General features: G+C 38.1%; 1 protein-coding gene across 1 annotated transcript in view; it reads right to left on the bottom strand.

The window, feature by feature from the left end:
* Positions 1-566: 566 nt before the first annotated feature.
* LOC146397856 (uncharacterized) overlaps positions 567-16,897 on the bottom strand; it is a 60,845-nt gene continuing 44,514 nt past the window's right edge. The window contains exon 2 of the mRNA XM_084989759.1: positions 567-2,938. Coding sequence (XP_084845885.1) covers positions 2,861-2,938 — 78 coding nt within the window. The 3' untranslated portion in view covers positions 567-2,860. The remainder of the gene's footprint in view (positions 2,939-16,897) is intronic.

Below are 16,897 nucleotides of genomic sequence, written 5' to 3'. Positions count from 1 at the left end.
CTTCCTTCTGGGAGTGCAATGTCCTTTATAACTGATAAATTTTGGAAGAATAACGAGGCATGTGCCTTTCAGCCTTGACCTCCCCCTCACCTCTTCCTTCTTTTACAAACTGCCCAGAAGATGCAAGTTCCCACTGCTTTCCCCATCATGGACCGGTGCTGTCCTGATGTGGATAAACCTGTTAATTCTAGGGTTCCGTGTTATCAAGGCTATTTGTTTGAGCAGATCTGATGGTATACATTGACCCTTGTCAACAACAAAGGTGATATGTTCACTCTGCCTGCAATTTATTTCAAGTGTTCAGAACCCACACAGTAACAAGGACTAGTCTCTCAGAACCCCAACATAATGCTTTCAAAAATAGGCCACGAAGCGTATCACTTAAGGGAAGATTATACCCTAAGAAAGATCTAATTAATAAGGATATGGAACATGGAATACAACCAGCATGCAATTATTTTAAACAGAGTTCATGGCATAAAGTAAATCAGATGACAGTGCTCCATCCCATTATGGCTTTTTTTTTTTTTTTTTTTCCTATTGTGGTTACACACGTAGGAATTAAATTGAACTTGAAATTGCAAAATATTTATTTGATAGAATGTGAACATGCCCTTGTACTTTTTGAAACAAATGCTATGGGTACAAGAAATAGATGATGGAAAAGAAGTTTATTAGAAGAGTATAAAGCCTTTAGAACTAATAATATCATTATAAACCCCTCAACGCTGTGACTCCAAGATCAGATTTTGACATTGACATTTCATTTGATGCCCTAAAGTGAAGAAACTAAAGTAAATATGCCAAGAGCAACAAGTTTCCAGTGTATTAAACTTTAACTCTGGACCAAAACATTATTCTAAGGTAAGGAATCATATGAATTTACATTACATAACACAGAGCACGACAATATTTGGGAATAAATCAAATGGACTTATATCTACAGAAGAAAAATATTTAAAAATTACAGCCAGGAGTTGCCTAGTGGCTCAGTGAGTTAAGGATCTGGTGTTGTCACTGCAGTGGCTCAGGTTGCTGCTATGATGTGGGTTCCATCCCTGGTCTGGAAATTTTTCATGCCAAATTTCGAAAGGAAAAAAAAAATAAATGAATACATATATTGGATCCAAAACAGAGGTAAATTTCCAAAGGAAAAAAGGAAATAAATTGGATCCAAAATAGAAGTAAAATCTTTGGATAGACCCATATAGACCTTAGAACGTGTGCTCCTGATGTTGCATAAATTTTGAGGGGAATAATACCGTAGGATGGAAATAAACAATTCTTCGAAGAAAAGACTTGCCTTGAGTCAATAAGGCTCTTCGTTTCTGGCTTGGAGCACACAGCATACCTTACCATCATCACCGATGAGAGAAGAGCATGAGTGGGGAAGGGAGGGTGAGAGAGGAGGAGGGAGAGAAGAGAGGGAATGAGAAAGGGGGAGAGGGATGGGATAGAAAAGGTTGGGAAGAGAAGAGAAGGGAAAGAATAAGACAAGAAAGAGGAGGAAATAGAAGAGGATTGTTTCACCCTTTTCCAAACCCTCCCCGCTTCTGTCCCCACAGGAGAACCATTAGTTGGGGTGTCCCAGTAAACTAGAGAGGCTGGAAACCAATCAGTCCCCTCCTGGCCTGGACCCCTTGCCATGGTGAGTCCCACCTGACTCCCAGAATTCCATCTCCACAAGCTTGTGTATGTGAGCCACAAATAAAATTTAATTTCTTGCTAAAGCCAAGAAAATGTCTTTGACAATTATCCTGGAACAAGAAAAAGGCAATAAGATAGCAACCTCATGAATAATTGTAAATAAATATGCATGCTTATAATGTGTATATACATATAACATATTTCTTTTTATCATGATTCTTAAACTTATGTATATATCTGGAAATCTGAGCTGTAGCGCTTTTGACGCACATCTTTTGAAAATACGTATTCTGAAAATGCATATTTACCACTTCTTCTGTTTTAATTATCTGTCTAACTCTTAAGCATGATAATCAAAATAAGTTATGTCATCTCCAATTTCCAACTTAGAAAACTGTTGATAGAATTTAGCCAGAATATTCTTCTCCTTTTTTCTGGCCTCTCTTGAAATATGTAATGGAGATGCTAAGCATGACAGTACGATCCAGCCTGAGGGCAGAGAACATTTACATTTCTTGTTGCTTTCAGGTAAAATCTAGTGTTCTTATGAAATATTAAACAAAAACATAATACGAAAGCACGCGTATTCCACGACCTGGTCTGACAGGTCTATTTTCTGAAAACTGTCTCTGTTTATTCCTGAAGAAGCATAGACTCATTAGTCTGAAAAGCTCCTAAACCACCTGAAATGTGAAGGCAGGGCCTCAACCACAGCTAAGCAATGGGAAGGAAGCTCACATACACAACCCATGGGAGAAGTACCCGGGAGAAGCACACACTCAAACAAGGATGTTATGTGATTTAGGAATTTTAGGTGATAACAGTTAAACCAGACACAAAACTAGCCCAAATCCTTCTCCTTTAATCTAAGTACAGAATGCGATTTCATTCTTTTGATTCCAATATAATCTGTATTCCATCAAGAGCACAAGAAGACTTCCATTCCAGAGCCCCAAGCCCTGAAGATCTCTTGCTTCCAGTGGCTGCAAAATAAATTTTTGTTCAATCAACATCTGATGATCAAGTCTCACAAATTTATTCCATACCTACAAGTTTGCAGGTATTTGCCGTTGTGTTACTCCCTGTGAGAGATATTAGAAATGGCAATTGCTGCATGTTCTACAATAAACTGCTAAGATCATGGCTTTCATGATCACTGCCCAAATAGGAGGGCATGTCAGTGAACAAGGCTTTTAGAAGCAATGTGTGAATTTTAAAATGTCTGTGTCTGACCACGGGGAGGCATCTTCCTGTGTCTGATGCCTTGGCGGCCGCTAACCACTTTGCCACCCTGCAAGAGAACACAGAATTCAAAAACAGTTTCAACAAAGTCGTTTCATGTCTCTCTGTCTTTAAAATACAAACCCAGCAAATTATTTTTTAAGTGAACAATCTTCAACGCTCCTGTGTAGAAACAAAAGGCTATTCCTACGGTTCCCCAGTGATCTCTGAGAAAGTGTGCCTGTTCCTGGGAAGTAATTACAGCGTGGCCTGTCACTGCAGCAAAGGCAGACAGACGACTGGGGACAGGGGAAGTCATGAATGATGGTGCAAGGGAACTCGGCGTGGCGTCAGAAAACCATTCTGCTGCCCCCATTATGCTGCTTCATAGTTGTGTGACGACTATAAACACATGTTCTCTCTGGTTTTCAGTTTTCCTACTGGTAACCTGAGGAGGGTGGATGGAGTTAATGAGCCCTTACACCTCCAAAATAGGATGATTCTAACATTCTAGATGTACCCGTGTTAAAATCTTTTACGGTGTTTGAGTACACCTTCCTGCCCTTCCGTTCCCCTCCCAGAGTGCTTATCAGGAGCCACCCAAGCCCAGCGCTGTCAGCTAATGACACTGGCAGATTTGAATGACATGTGGCAGATAAGCCATTTAATCACGAGAGATGAACGTAGCCCTGGTACACCCAAATTATTAAATTGCCCAGAGTCCATAATAAAAGCTTTACACCCAACTTACATATTTCCTTAAGACACTGCATTTGGGCTTATGCTAGTTTATGTCTGAAGGGAAGGAAAACAAAGGAAGTACCCATAGGAGGCTGAATTTCCTCTGTGAGCTGCGTTTCGGAGAAGAACCTGCAAACTGCCCTTATTTTAACTCAAAGACTCCACCCCACTTGTAAAACATATTCAACTAAGTACACTCGTAAAACCTGCCTGGTCCTCAGGGCAGCTCGTTAAACTTTGCACTAGACACCAGCCCCTGATGTCTGATCATAGTATTTCACAACTGAGGACTCTTAATATCATAATAAGGTAATAACAAGGTACACGCTAATGTTGACCATGTAATCTCTACAACATATTAATCTTTCAAAGAGTAAAATAAAAAAAAGTCTAAGGTGTTTTTTTTCAAGTAACATATTAACTCAGTTTTGGTTGGGCTGGGATTTGCATTCCAACAGTTGGTGAAAAGGATTACTAATTCACAAATGCTTTTCTCATGTGAAGATCCAGAGATAGTGTCTGTTTATCTTTAAAATCATGCTTTTTCTTTCTCACTCTCTCTCTCTTTTTTTTTTTAGGGCAGCACCCATGGCACCTGGAAGTTTCCAGGCTAGGGGTCGAACAGGAGCTGTACCTGCCAACCTACACCACAGTCACAGCAACATGAAATCCAAGCTGTGTCTGCAACCTACACCACAACTCACAGCAACGCTGGATCCTTAACCCGCAGGGATCGAACCCGAGGCCTCATGGATAAAAATCACATTTTTTTACTGCTGAGCCACAACGGGAACTCCAAAGCAAAATATAAAAGGAAAATACAGAGAAAAGATAGGCATGCTGATTGATGCCATCATTGTACTTAGAAACTCAAAGAATTGAAAGATGAAACATTTATTTTAGCCAGGCACCAGAGTCTAACCTGATCACAGGGATAGATAGGGAAGCTAGCAGAGGAGAACTCCAAGAATGGATTACCTTGAAATAGGCTGATTTTTTACAAGCTAAAAAGCAATGCGAATAATTTTTACTTAGTTTCTGCAACAGCTGCCTGAGTTTTGGTTGCTACAATCACTCCAAGTGATGATAGTTTAGTTTAAAGCTGGATCAGATACAGTCGTCCCTCAGTCCGTATCCCCAGCAGATTGGTTCCAGAACCCCCATGGGTACCAAAACCCAAGGATGCTGGAGTCCCTTCTATAAAATGGTGTAGTATTTGCATATAACTTAAACACATCCTCATGTATACTTTAAATCATCTCTAAATAATTTGTAATACATATATTCACACCAATACAATGAAAATGAAGTGAAATTAGTTGTAAATATGACATAAAAGCTTTGTAAATAGTTGTCAGTTGCTGGAGTGAGACAAAATTGAGGTTGGCTTTTTGGAACTTTCTGGATTTCTTTTTTCAAATACTTTCCTCTGTTGATTGAATCCATGGATATGGAACCTGCAGATATGGAGGGATGAATATAGGGCTCTCTCTCTTCCTCTCTCTCTCTTGATTTATTCTTTCCTGGAGGCAATATTATCTGCAAAGTAATGTTTCTGAGAAACAATTTTTAAGAGTACATGATTGCTTTAATCTAATCTCCCAGCAACCAGATCCTACTGTTAAGATCTCTGTTTTTTTCCCTTGGTTTAATTGCAGCTACAGACATGATGCAACGGGTATGTTTGTTAAGGTGTTTTATAAGCATTTTCCTTCTTGAAGTGTTACCAAGCCCCACTCTGTTCACAGGATTAATTGATTTGATGAAGAAGGATGCAGACCTATTCTAGATCTCACTTAGACATCTAATTTGTTGTCATCTTCCAATTGTGGACCCAGAAAGATTGGAAATTGCTCACCTGGGAGTTCAACTTCTTTTCCTGAATGTATAAGGTACGACAGGTATTTTGGTGGCTACTTGGGGTCCATGCAGAAAAAATAGAAACTATGACAATGCAAAGTAGAGAAGAGATTAAACAAGTATTAGAGGACAAAAAAGGCAAAGAGAAATGTCAAGCTGACAGAGTTAGTAATAGCAGGAAGCAGCCCCTGCCCGAGGGCTGGGGGACAAAGAAAAGTTGTGGTTTTAGAGCCTAGCAGTTCCAAGTGAGTGAGACTCAGACCTCTGAAGAGGACACTGGTCCCCTAGTGGAACTTGGAGGAACCTGTGGAGCTGGGACCCGGCTCTGAGGGAGGTGCTGCTGATCAGCAGTGCTCGTTTCTCTGGAGGAATGGGGAGGTGGGGTTTAGCAAGGGGAATGGAATCACTTTTCATTGCCAGGCTGATATTAACAGGAACAGAAAACCAAAACAGGAAGAAGCAAACCCCCTTCCTTCAGCCCTCCAGTTGGTCTCTGGTGACCAATATTGATAGAACGTAACAGGGAACAGTTAAAAGAGGAGAAATGTGGTTTTCAGACGCTCAGACTGAGCATTCTAAGGTATATTTATTTTCACTTTATTATTTTTAAAATTTTACTGGGCTACAGTAGATTTTCAATGTTGTACTACCTTCAGATTTATAGCAAAGTGAATCAGTTATACATAGAATGGCAGATTTAAAACAGAGACAATAACGTAGTAACTATCATAGATTGACTCTGTATTTGTCTATGTGAACTCTGATTACACTGTATATTTGTCATCTTAGACTTTTCTGTAAAATCATAAGTGCATGTAATGTATATCTGGCAGAAGCTTTGGGTTTTGTCTTAAAATGATAGGCCTTTGCTTTAACTCTGCTGCAGCGTCTCATGCTGGGATGACCACCCACACCTATGTCAGCCAAGAAGCTCTTGGTTGAATTTCAGGACAGATGCACATTATAAAAAATCCATCTCCAATGACTCTCAGTACTATTTGAATATAAAAGAAGGCTGATCCTAAAGGAAGACTATCCCATTATTAAAAAACAAACAAAACGCAGGTAGCAGTTGAACAAACTAAAATTACTTACGAGGATGCCTTCCGTATGTCTGAACACCTCCTATGTGTTTCAGTGGGGCCGTAGACTTTTGCTCTCATGGCAACTGATCTGAATTTATTATTTAGGTTTTAAAACTAGTACAAAATACAGCATCCCTCGAGTTCTCATTATGGTTCAGTGGGTTAAGAACCCGATATAATGTCCATGAGGATGGATTTAATCCCTGGCCTCACTCGATGGGTTAAGAATTCAATATTGCTGCAAGTTGTGGCAGAGGTTCCAGAGATAGCTTGGATCTAGTGTAGGCCTCAGCTGCAGCTCCGATTTGACCCCTACCCTGGGAACTTCCATATGCCCTGTGTGTCTGTGTGTGTGTGTATACATATATATGTGAGTGTATATGTGAGTGTATATGTGTGTGTGTGTGTGTGTGTGTGTGTGTATCCAGAAAGAGAAAGAGAGAGCATCCCTGTCCCTTAGACTTCTGAATGAAGAGAAAAATAAGACAAAAGCATAAGCAAACAAGAGTAAACTGCCACTTTTACGACTAAAATAATTCCTCTTGGAAAAGGGGGCTTCTATCTGAAGGTAAGTGGCATTCCTGATATTAATACCAGAAATAAACAATGATTGGGCTGGTGGTTTCATTACACTTAGGGGAGAAGCAGACAGGAAGGAGAGAAGGTACTGAACAAGGCATGCCCAGGTCCTGTCCAAATGCACCAAGCAGATAAGAAAATCTCCCTCTACCTGCCTGATGGACAAAAAGGGGCCACTCCTGTTACCTTAATGGAACTCCTGCAACATGAAGTAAGTGCCAAGAGCTGAGTGAGAGTCATTTTCCACATCCCCTTACCCCACCAGAAGGTCAATTCTATGCAGACATTGACAGTATCTGAATGAGGTGAGGTTCATTGCCTTCAAATCTTCAATGCCCAGGCCAATGTTTAGCAATTAATAATACTTCAGTAAACATTTGCTGAGTGAGTTTAGAGGGATGGATTTTCACTTAATGAAAATTTATTACTAGAAAGCTTAAATTCTGCTGAGTTGTGGTCTGCTGAGTTCCTATTGTGGCACAGCAGAAATGAACACAACCTGGAACCATGAGGTTGCAGGTTCGATCCCTGGCCTTGCTCCGTGGGTTGGGGATCTGGCGTTGCCATGAGCTGTGGTGTAGGTTGCAGATGCGGCTCGGATCTGGCATTGCTGTGGCTCTGGTGTAGGCCGGCAGCAACAGCTCCGATTAGACCCCTAGCCTGGGAACCTCCATATGCCACAGGTATGACCTTAAAGAGACAAAAGGACAAAAAAAATTGTGGTTTGCTACTACGTTATCTTGATGTCATTTGGCATCACTAGAACTCAAACACTCATCTGCCACGTAGACTTCTAAACCTCACCCTGCATCAATTCTGAGATCCATTCCACCTCTGCAATCCTATGAGTCTTCTCTCATTACTGCTGCGGAGACTCTATGGCTATAGTCATGGAACCTGTACCCTAAACAAATTTTACACACATTTAAGTGTAACTGGGAACCTGTGGTGGATTCTATGGATAGGGTTGTCCTTCATTCTCTATTCAATTGGTGTTTTATTCTTTATGAAGATTGTACCAAAGGTTAGAACACAGTACGATGATCCTAGAACCTGCCTTCCCGGTGTTTTCTTTGTGCTTTAGTAAAATACTAGAAGCCCAGCTCAGTGTCTTTGTATATCTCTTGAGTAAGTAACATGGGATCCTATAAGGAAGTGTGATTACCAAGGGAGGTTGTTATAGGAGGCAGTGCCGATTAGCTGAAATAGCATAAAAAAGACAGACGGAATATCTAAGTTCCCCTCAAACCTTGTAGCCAGCTCTCTGTGGGAACTAGTAGAAGTCATATAAACTCTCAGACACTCAGGTTTCTCATTAATAAAATAAGAGCCCAGAGTACATCTCCATATTCTCTTTCAAGTCCAACATTCAACAGTTCAGGCTAATGCTCTGAAGAATTCAATGTATTTGTATAGCTGAAGATTTGCCAGCAGAAATACAAATTTTAAATCTTAAGGGCTTTTTTTTTTCCCCTGATCAGATAGACAAAAATAAAAGACTAAAAGTACCACTTGTGGTTAGGTTTTTCTGAAAGTTATATTTATAGAGAGCCATTTTAAAGACAAATTTGACACTAGCTGTTAAAATTTAGAAAATCCAGGGAGTTCCCATTGTGGCGCAGTAGAAACAAACCCAACTATATCCATGAGGATGTGGGTTAGATCCGTGGCCTTGCTCAGTGGGTTAAAGGATCCCGCATTGCCGTGAGCTGTGGTGTAGCTCGCAGACCCAGCTCAGATCCACGTTGCTGTAGATGTGGTATAGGCCGGTGGCTACAACCCCCGACTCGATCTCTAGCCTGGGAACTTCCACATTCCCAGGTGCAGCCCTAAAAAGCAAAATAAAAATAAAAATAAAATTTAGGAAATTCAGACCTTTTAGATCAGAGCTTTCACATCTTGGGGTTGTACAGAGTCATAGTTAAGGCACAGTCTCTGGAACTGAACTGGATGGGCTTGAATTGTAGTCCTGCCAACATAAAGCCTCTTTGTGGTCAATTTCTTCATCTACAAAGCAGGGATTATAGTAATGTCCACTCCACTGAGTGGTTGGAAAGGCTTAATGAGTCAATACACTTGTTTTAAAGAGTCTATAAATATAGCAGGAATAAAGTAGCCACTTTAATAAATGTCAGTTACTATTATTATTATTAATGAATTATGAACATATTTATAGAATATATCTTTACATTTTTCATTCCATATTGCCTTTAAGGCAAATAATGTCAGCAAATTTTCAATGATAGTGTAATTAAGACAGCAAGAGAGATGACAGATAACTAATATGTGATGTTAACTCTCAAAGCCAACCAAGGAGATGTAACTGGAAAAAGAAAGGGATGGGCTTGCCCCTGAGAAAGTTACATAGAAACTGAGAGAAATACCTGAGGAATAAGGAGATGATTCTGTCCAGATCTGGGAAAATGACAACTCAGAGCAGAATTTTTGGTGCCAAAAATAGAGATAGAGAAAGGTCAGGGGACATTGATTTATGTGTGTACTGTTCTTATTTCTAAATGTCCTGAGGGAACATTACCTAACCCGTCACAGAAAAGATCCAGCAACACTAGCCCAATACATTCTCAGAAATCAGATGGAAGGAAAATAAATCAAACTCAACTTGTGTGTGGGGGGGGTGTTTGTAAAGACCAATGTAATAATATACAGTGAACTAGGAAAGATACTTTTTCAGCCTCCCCTTCATAAAAGAATAAATAAATAAACAAATTAATTTATAATATAGCCATACTATAAATAATAGGCCTCCGTGATGAGAATGGGTGAGAAGTCCACCCATACTGACAAAGAAGATCTTGAGGAGATACTGTTAATTTTTTTAAAAATGTTATAAGAATGTAGACAATACATGCTATATGTGAAAAAGGAGGAGGTGGAAAAGAAAAACTCACATATCCATAATTTTAAAAATATTCATAAAGATGTGAAAATGCATAGAGAGAAGTAAGTGTAGCAGGAGAGTTCTCTCTGTGGTACAATGGGTTAAAGATCCCACATTGCCCCAACTGTGGTGTAGGTCGCAAATGCAGCTAAGATTCAGTCCCTGGCCCAAGAAGTTCTATATGCTGCAGGTGCAGCCAAAAACAAACAAACAAACAAACAAAACTAGACAAATGATTTAAAATACCATCTAGGAGTTTTCTTGTGGCTCAGTGGTTTAAGTATCCAGTGTTGTCACTACAATGGCAAGGTCACAGCTGTGGTGTGGGTTCCAACCCTGGCCTGGGAACTTCTACACGCCACGGGCATGGCCAAAAGAAAGAAAAAAGAAATGAAAAACCGTAGTGGGAAATGGGAAGGCAGGGACATTAATTTATCTGTTTTTATTCATATGTGTGGATTTATTTAAAAACAAATGACTTCCTTAATTATTTATATTATAAAAACATTTAAAAAAATGATTTTAAATAAAAATTCCACCTGTCTATAGAATTGAACTTAAATTGATCTGTTAATTCTCCCTTTAGATTTTTAGCTGATGAGGGGGCTGATTTCATTAAGATCGTTCCTTGAGTCATTGTAAATTTCCACTGATGGTGCAAATATGTCACATTCTGTGGAAAATCCCAGGGACATGATCTTTTTCACAAAAAAATACTGCCTCTTAAATTTTCAAATTGTGAATAGGAATCCTAGCACCACTAGTATAATGCATTAACTAAAACTCAAAAGAAGTGGTGAATCATTATTCAGGGCTAAATCTATGTAGAATTGTCATAATGGTGATCTTTCCAAAAGAAAAAAAAATCCATCATCCAAAATTCAATTCATACTCAGCCTCCATCGCTCCATCTTTACTAAGCACATACAGTTAACATAGCGGATAGAATATTTCATATCCTGTCCTAAAGTGAACAACGCCTTCATTGACATATCTGGCCCAGTATCTAACATCTCATAATGCTCCCTATATTGCATCTATCCTAGATCTTCATTGACTGAGATCTCTGGGATCATTCAATTACTGTAATAATTTCCCCCCTGCCTATGTTCAATATCTAAGACAGAATCTCCAAAGTAGAGCTACGTAACTTTATTTAAGAAGGTAAAGTATCTGGGACAACACTAATTTACTCCCAAGTTTAACAAACCTCGGTTACCTATTTCTAATGAGAAGGGCAACTCTAGCTACAAAAAGCCATTTATTTATTCAGTGTGTTGTTCCATTGATTTGAAACTTTGGCAATCGACTATTCAAAAACATTTTTTTTTCTGGCAAAGGATAAGAAGCAGATTGATCAGTCTTCTCCTTGCTAAATTATTCGCCTTTTAAAGAGACTACAGACTCTCAGTTTTTCAATGCAAAGCTAATAGAGTAGAATCATCTTCTCAAAATTCAATAAATAATTCCATAAAATACCTATAAGTTATTCATGGTTGTGTCTAAGCACCACTGCAGAGGGATAACTGGAAGGTGACAGAAGTAGACGGGCTTAGATGCAGAGAAGGAAAATGCAGAGACTTACTCTGCATGGCAAATAATGCTCAAGTTAAACCTGAGACTGCAAAACGTTAAGAGATCATTCATTGTTTGCTTGCTCATTTTTTTTTTGTTTTGTTTTCTTCTGTATAGAATAAATATTTGCTCTAGAAAACTTGAAAACTAAAAGCTCTTACTTTTATCTGTCCCTGGCTCTTTGTTTATTCGATGAACAAATAATTCATGTATGTATATATATGCATATATAATATCAGGCACAGTAGTATGTGAGGTGAGCAAAACAAAAGTATATCATAACTGACAATATATATTTTATATATCTCCCTATGACACCCAACTGATCACAGTAGGTAAAAAGAAAACTGTATTATGGCGACCTTTTTTGTTCAGTAAAGACAAAAAAAAAGGACAAAAGTCAACTTTTTGTGATATGAAGTCCTCCTCAGATATTTTATTAGAGACATGGACTTTTTTAACACACACAGGTTAAACAAACAAATAAACAAACAAATATATATATATATATATATATATATATATATATAATTTTGGTTTGATAATTCATTCAACATGTCCCTACATTGCATAAAAGTCTATTGAGGTGAAAAGGATTATTGGTCCTGATCTTGGGTTTCTGGGAGCAGCCTGAGTCAAACGTGTTCTATCCTTCTATGCAAATCATAGAAAACCACTTATTTGTGAGGGTATGAGCCTTTCAGGAATCCTTTGCCCTGTTTCATTGTTCTTTCTTAAGAATCTTGTAGAATGTGCTGTCTTTTTTCTAAGTATCACTGTTAGAAAATCCTTGAGGGTTTTTGTGATTCGTCTAGAACTTGGACTAAACTAGAAAACAGGTTAGAACATCGTGAAAATATACCTTTCATTGTTACTGCTCTCCCCTCTCTGTGTTCCTGGAGTTTTGTTTTTGTTTTTGTTTTCCCTGGAATGGTTTTCCTTTCTACTTGTCCTCACTCCAAGTTTTTTCAGTCTTTTAAATGCTGTCTGTCCAAAGACAATCAGAATAAATTATGTATTTCTACATGCTCCTTTATCAAAAAGACAGTGCGGGGGGGGGGGTCATGGATGCATGGAAATGAGAAACATCTAAGTCGAAATACTGGTCCTGTTACTGACATGACTATCGGCATGTTCCTTAACCTCTCTAAGTTTTAGGTGATTTTTGTCTATTTTTGTTTTTGCTTAATGTAAAAAGTGGTTAATAATGCCTACCTAGAAGTGTTCTTGTAACAGTTAGAAATTAAATACCCAAGGCAGGTTAGACAGTTAGAAATCAGTAGTTATCTTTGCCTGGGTTTTTAATCTGTGCATTATATGATTCTGTCTTGCATTCTAGTTCTTTGCAGGATTATCATCCCCATCACTAGTAAAACTCCCTTGGGATTAGGGTTTATCTTTTTTACTATCCTCATAGTATTAACATACATATTTTGCACCATCAGAAATACTTGATGAGGAGTTCTCATTGTGGCTCAGCAGTAACGAACCCAACTAGTATCCATGAGGATGCAGGTTCGATCCCTGGCCTTGCTCAGCGGGTTAAGGATCCAGCATTGCTGTGAGCTGTGGTGTAGGTCACAGATGTGGCTTGGATCCAGTATTGCTGTGGCTGTGGCATAGGCCAGCAGCTAAAGCTCTGATTGGACCCCTAGCCTGGGAACTTCCATATGCCACATGTATGCCCCCCCTCCAAAAAAAACCTTGTTGTCTTTAATTGGGAAGAGTAAGTAAACACATAAAAACAAGAAAATTTCATTATAGTCTTATTTTGCAAATGATTTTTTGAATTTGCACTATCTTCAAATCTAACTAAATCGAATATGGGCCATATATATAGGTGTTTGGAGTAAGACTATAAAAGATCTAGATACTTGCATAAATGATTCCAATAAAAAGAAAGTGATACATGTTGTGGTAGAAGAACTTACTGATTGAAGAGTAAAATGCTAGAGTAAAAAAGAGAAAATATTAATCTGAGTTGGGAAATTTAGTTAACTGACTTAAAAATAAATACTTAATAAATATTCACTTATGCCAAATACTAGAACCACCATTAATTGAGAAAGTACTGCATGCCAATACACATTTTATTTAAAATCTAAAATCTAAAATCCACTACATAATCCAATGAGGTAGGTGCCATGATCCCAATTTTACAAATTATGAAATTGAAATTAATTTCTTGTCATATCCTTTTCAGTGGCTGAAAAGTCTTCTAGATCAAAAACAGAATGGAGATGCTGAGTAAGTGGTCTAAGAAGACTTGGGGGTCTACTTGTTCTCTGGGCTGGATGCAGATCAAAGTTCTCAGCCTCTGGGGCTTCCACCAGCTTTCTAGGCCATCAGGATTCTAAATGCAGGTCTGGCATTTAACTTAATATTATTATTTTGGAGTTCCCATTGTGGCTCAGTGGAAATGAACCCAAATACTATCTATGAGGACGTGGGTTTGATACCTGGCCTCACTCAGGGGGTTAGCAATCCAGCATTGCCATGAGCTGTGGAATAGGTCACAGACACAGCTCCTAGCCCACATTGCTGTGGCTGTGGTGTGGATGATTAGACCCCTATCCTGGAAACTTCCCTATGCCTTAGGTGTGGCCCTAAAAAGCATAAAAAAAAAGTATATTAATTTTCACTTGTGTTACCTTCATATATTCCTCAAAACTAAAATGGAGTTGAGGACTTATTTAATATATGAGAACTCTCTCCATTGGGTGCTATTGGAGAGACTACTACTGATTAGAAATAAGAATAGGCCAAGACACCAAAGCAACTGGAAGACCAGTATGTATTCAGCCATGACAGTGCCATGGATAAGGAATATTAAAGAATGGAATAGCTTCAGTTGCTTTAAAACATTAATATGGTGTTCCCCAGCCCACGATACAGCCAAGACTTTCCATGTTCCTCCCACTTCTTCCCTATGACTTCCCTAAGCTTCCGTTTGAATATTACCTGTAAATGAAATAAATTAATTACATACTTTTATATCTACTTCCAAAAATCTTAGCTCTATGTAAGCTCCTTATGTTAGAAGCCTGTCATCAATTCCCACATTTGATTTTTTAACTTATGATGAAAAAAACAATTTATGCCTGAACAAGTATGATTCGATTGCATGTTTGGACAGATTCAGAATTATTTGCTCATTACTATGTGTCAAAAATCTGCTTTCTTCAGATGAAATGAACCTGGAAATATTTTCTTTCCAGAAAGAAAGGTATTTGGTTTTAAGAAAATGACTTTAAACCACTTGTTTATGTTTACCATTTACTTGTAATCATTTGAATATATATATTTAAAAATATATATCCCATCCTTGCTCCTCACTGCAATCAAGTGGTAACAAATATTTTCATAGCTCTTTTTCTCAGCTCTGCACCTCAAAGCTAAAGCAATGGAGCATGCAACTTGGGCACAGCTCTCTGAATAATGGGAATCAAATTTTTGCTCAGTATTAGCTAATTCAGAAAGAACTTGAACTTAGGAGAGGGAAAGACTAGGAAACTGGTTAACGTACTCTGTCTCTGTCTCTGTGTCTCTGTGTCTGTGTCTCTGTGTCTGTCTCTCTTTGTCTTTCTCTCTCTATATATATATATACGCACATGTAGTATATATACTGATTTAGTATTATGATATACAAAATCCCCAATTTTATCAGAAGATAGAGGCTTCTATATTTCAATGTTGCCTGCTAAACACTAACTCAAGCCTTTCTGTCCTTGAGGTTGATGAACATTTAATACATAGCTCTGTATAAAGTATTTGCTAATTCATGATTTAAGACAACATAGAAATAGGATGCTTCTTAAACATTATTGACACATCTAAATTTTATGAAGATGACAACTACATAAAATAAATGGAAACTTGCCCCTTTTATACAAAAATATATGTAAGCATATGCCCTGGATATTTTCATGCCTATTTTTTCTTGCATCTTTGACCAGTTTCTGTACTTATATGTATGTATAGGAGATACTTATAATTAATTTACTAGATCTAGGGAAGAGGTCATTTGAAAATCAGAACTCCACTAGCAGATAGAACGTAGGGAGTGGGTGACTTTTAGGTATTTGATCAAATGTGTCTTCCCCACAGTAATTCAAAACAATGGCTGAATAGTCCCTCTTTATGTGGTAGAGAGCAGCCAACCATTGGATATCGATAGAGGATATAACCTTCAAGAATTTTTTTTTTTTTAATTTAAGTTTGTATGACAAAATGAGCAGGTAGGTACATAGATCAATAACCCCGATGGTATGTGTTGACGATACAATCTCTACACTTTGTTCAGGGCTCATCCCTTAGACCTCTATCTTTCTTTCTTTCATTTTTTTGGTCATGCCCATGGCATGCAGGGCCAGGGATCACTGAACCTATGCCACAGCAGTGACCTGAGCCATAGAAGTGACAATGCCAAATCCTTAAATCTTTAGGCAAACAGGGAACTCCTAGACCTCTTTCTTAAGTAAATCCATTAATAATATAGTTTTTTTTTTTTTTCTTTTTTGGTTAAGTCATACCTCTCTCCTTTCTGCTTAGGCAGCACAGTACTGGAGACTTGGGATGGAGTTACCAAGTTACAACCCTCTTGCTGTGGGACCTCTTTATGTCACCTCATTTCTTTTGTTTCATTTGGTTTACACCTAAATTTAGAACTCAATAGCCTACAAGACATATTCTGATATGGTGTTCTTTGATCTACAAGGCTTATTCCAATGAAGAACGTCTCTGATCTCAGCACTTCCACCAGCAGGAGGTATAAACTAATGTGAAATAGGATGTGACTACTACCCTGTCGACAGTGAAGACAACACACAAAATCTATGTAAGTGTGTTCTGAATGAATGCTGTACCTTATAAGATGTTCTAGCTTATCAGATTCTGACATTAGGTGGGGTTGGAGAAGGGTAGAGAGAGGAGAAAAACAGTAATCAATTTTCTATCCTCAGACACAGACATTTTAATATGGTTTAAGGGTAGTCTGTATTGTTGTACTGTATAAATCACCAGAAGAACTTCAGCCATACAAATACAAAGCAGGTTTCTATTACCTTATAACCAGTTCATAGTGAAAATACAAAGTTCTTTGCTTTTTGAGAATATAAATTATTGTGTTTACTAAAACAATATCTCTTGAGTTATTGTATTTTTTGTAAGTTTTTATTAGAATGAAGTTGCAGAGGAGAGAGAATTTTTTTTTATGAGATACAGACACAGAATTCTGAATGATTTATCATATGAAGAGGGACTTTTTTTTTCCCAAGCACACAAGATGTTT

Source organism: Sus scrofa, chromosome 13 (assembly GCF_054392235.1).
Source record: "Sus scrofa isolate SSC_HxYL_T2T_F1_AM1 chromosome 13, Sscrofa_HxYL_maternal_Yorkshire_Landrace_v2.0, whole genome shotgun sequence".
NCBI classification, from domain to species: domain Eukaryota; kingdom Metazoa; phylum Chordata; class Mammalia; order Artiodactyla; family Suidae; genus Sus; species Sus scrofa.
This window is presented reverse-complemented; position numbering and strand designations above follow the sequence as displayed.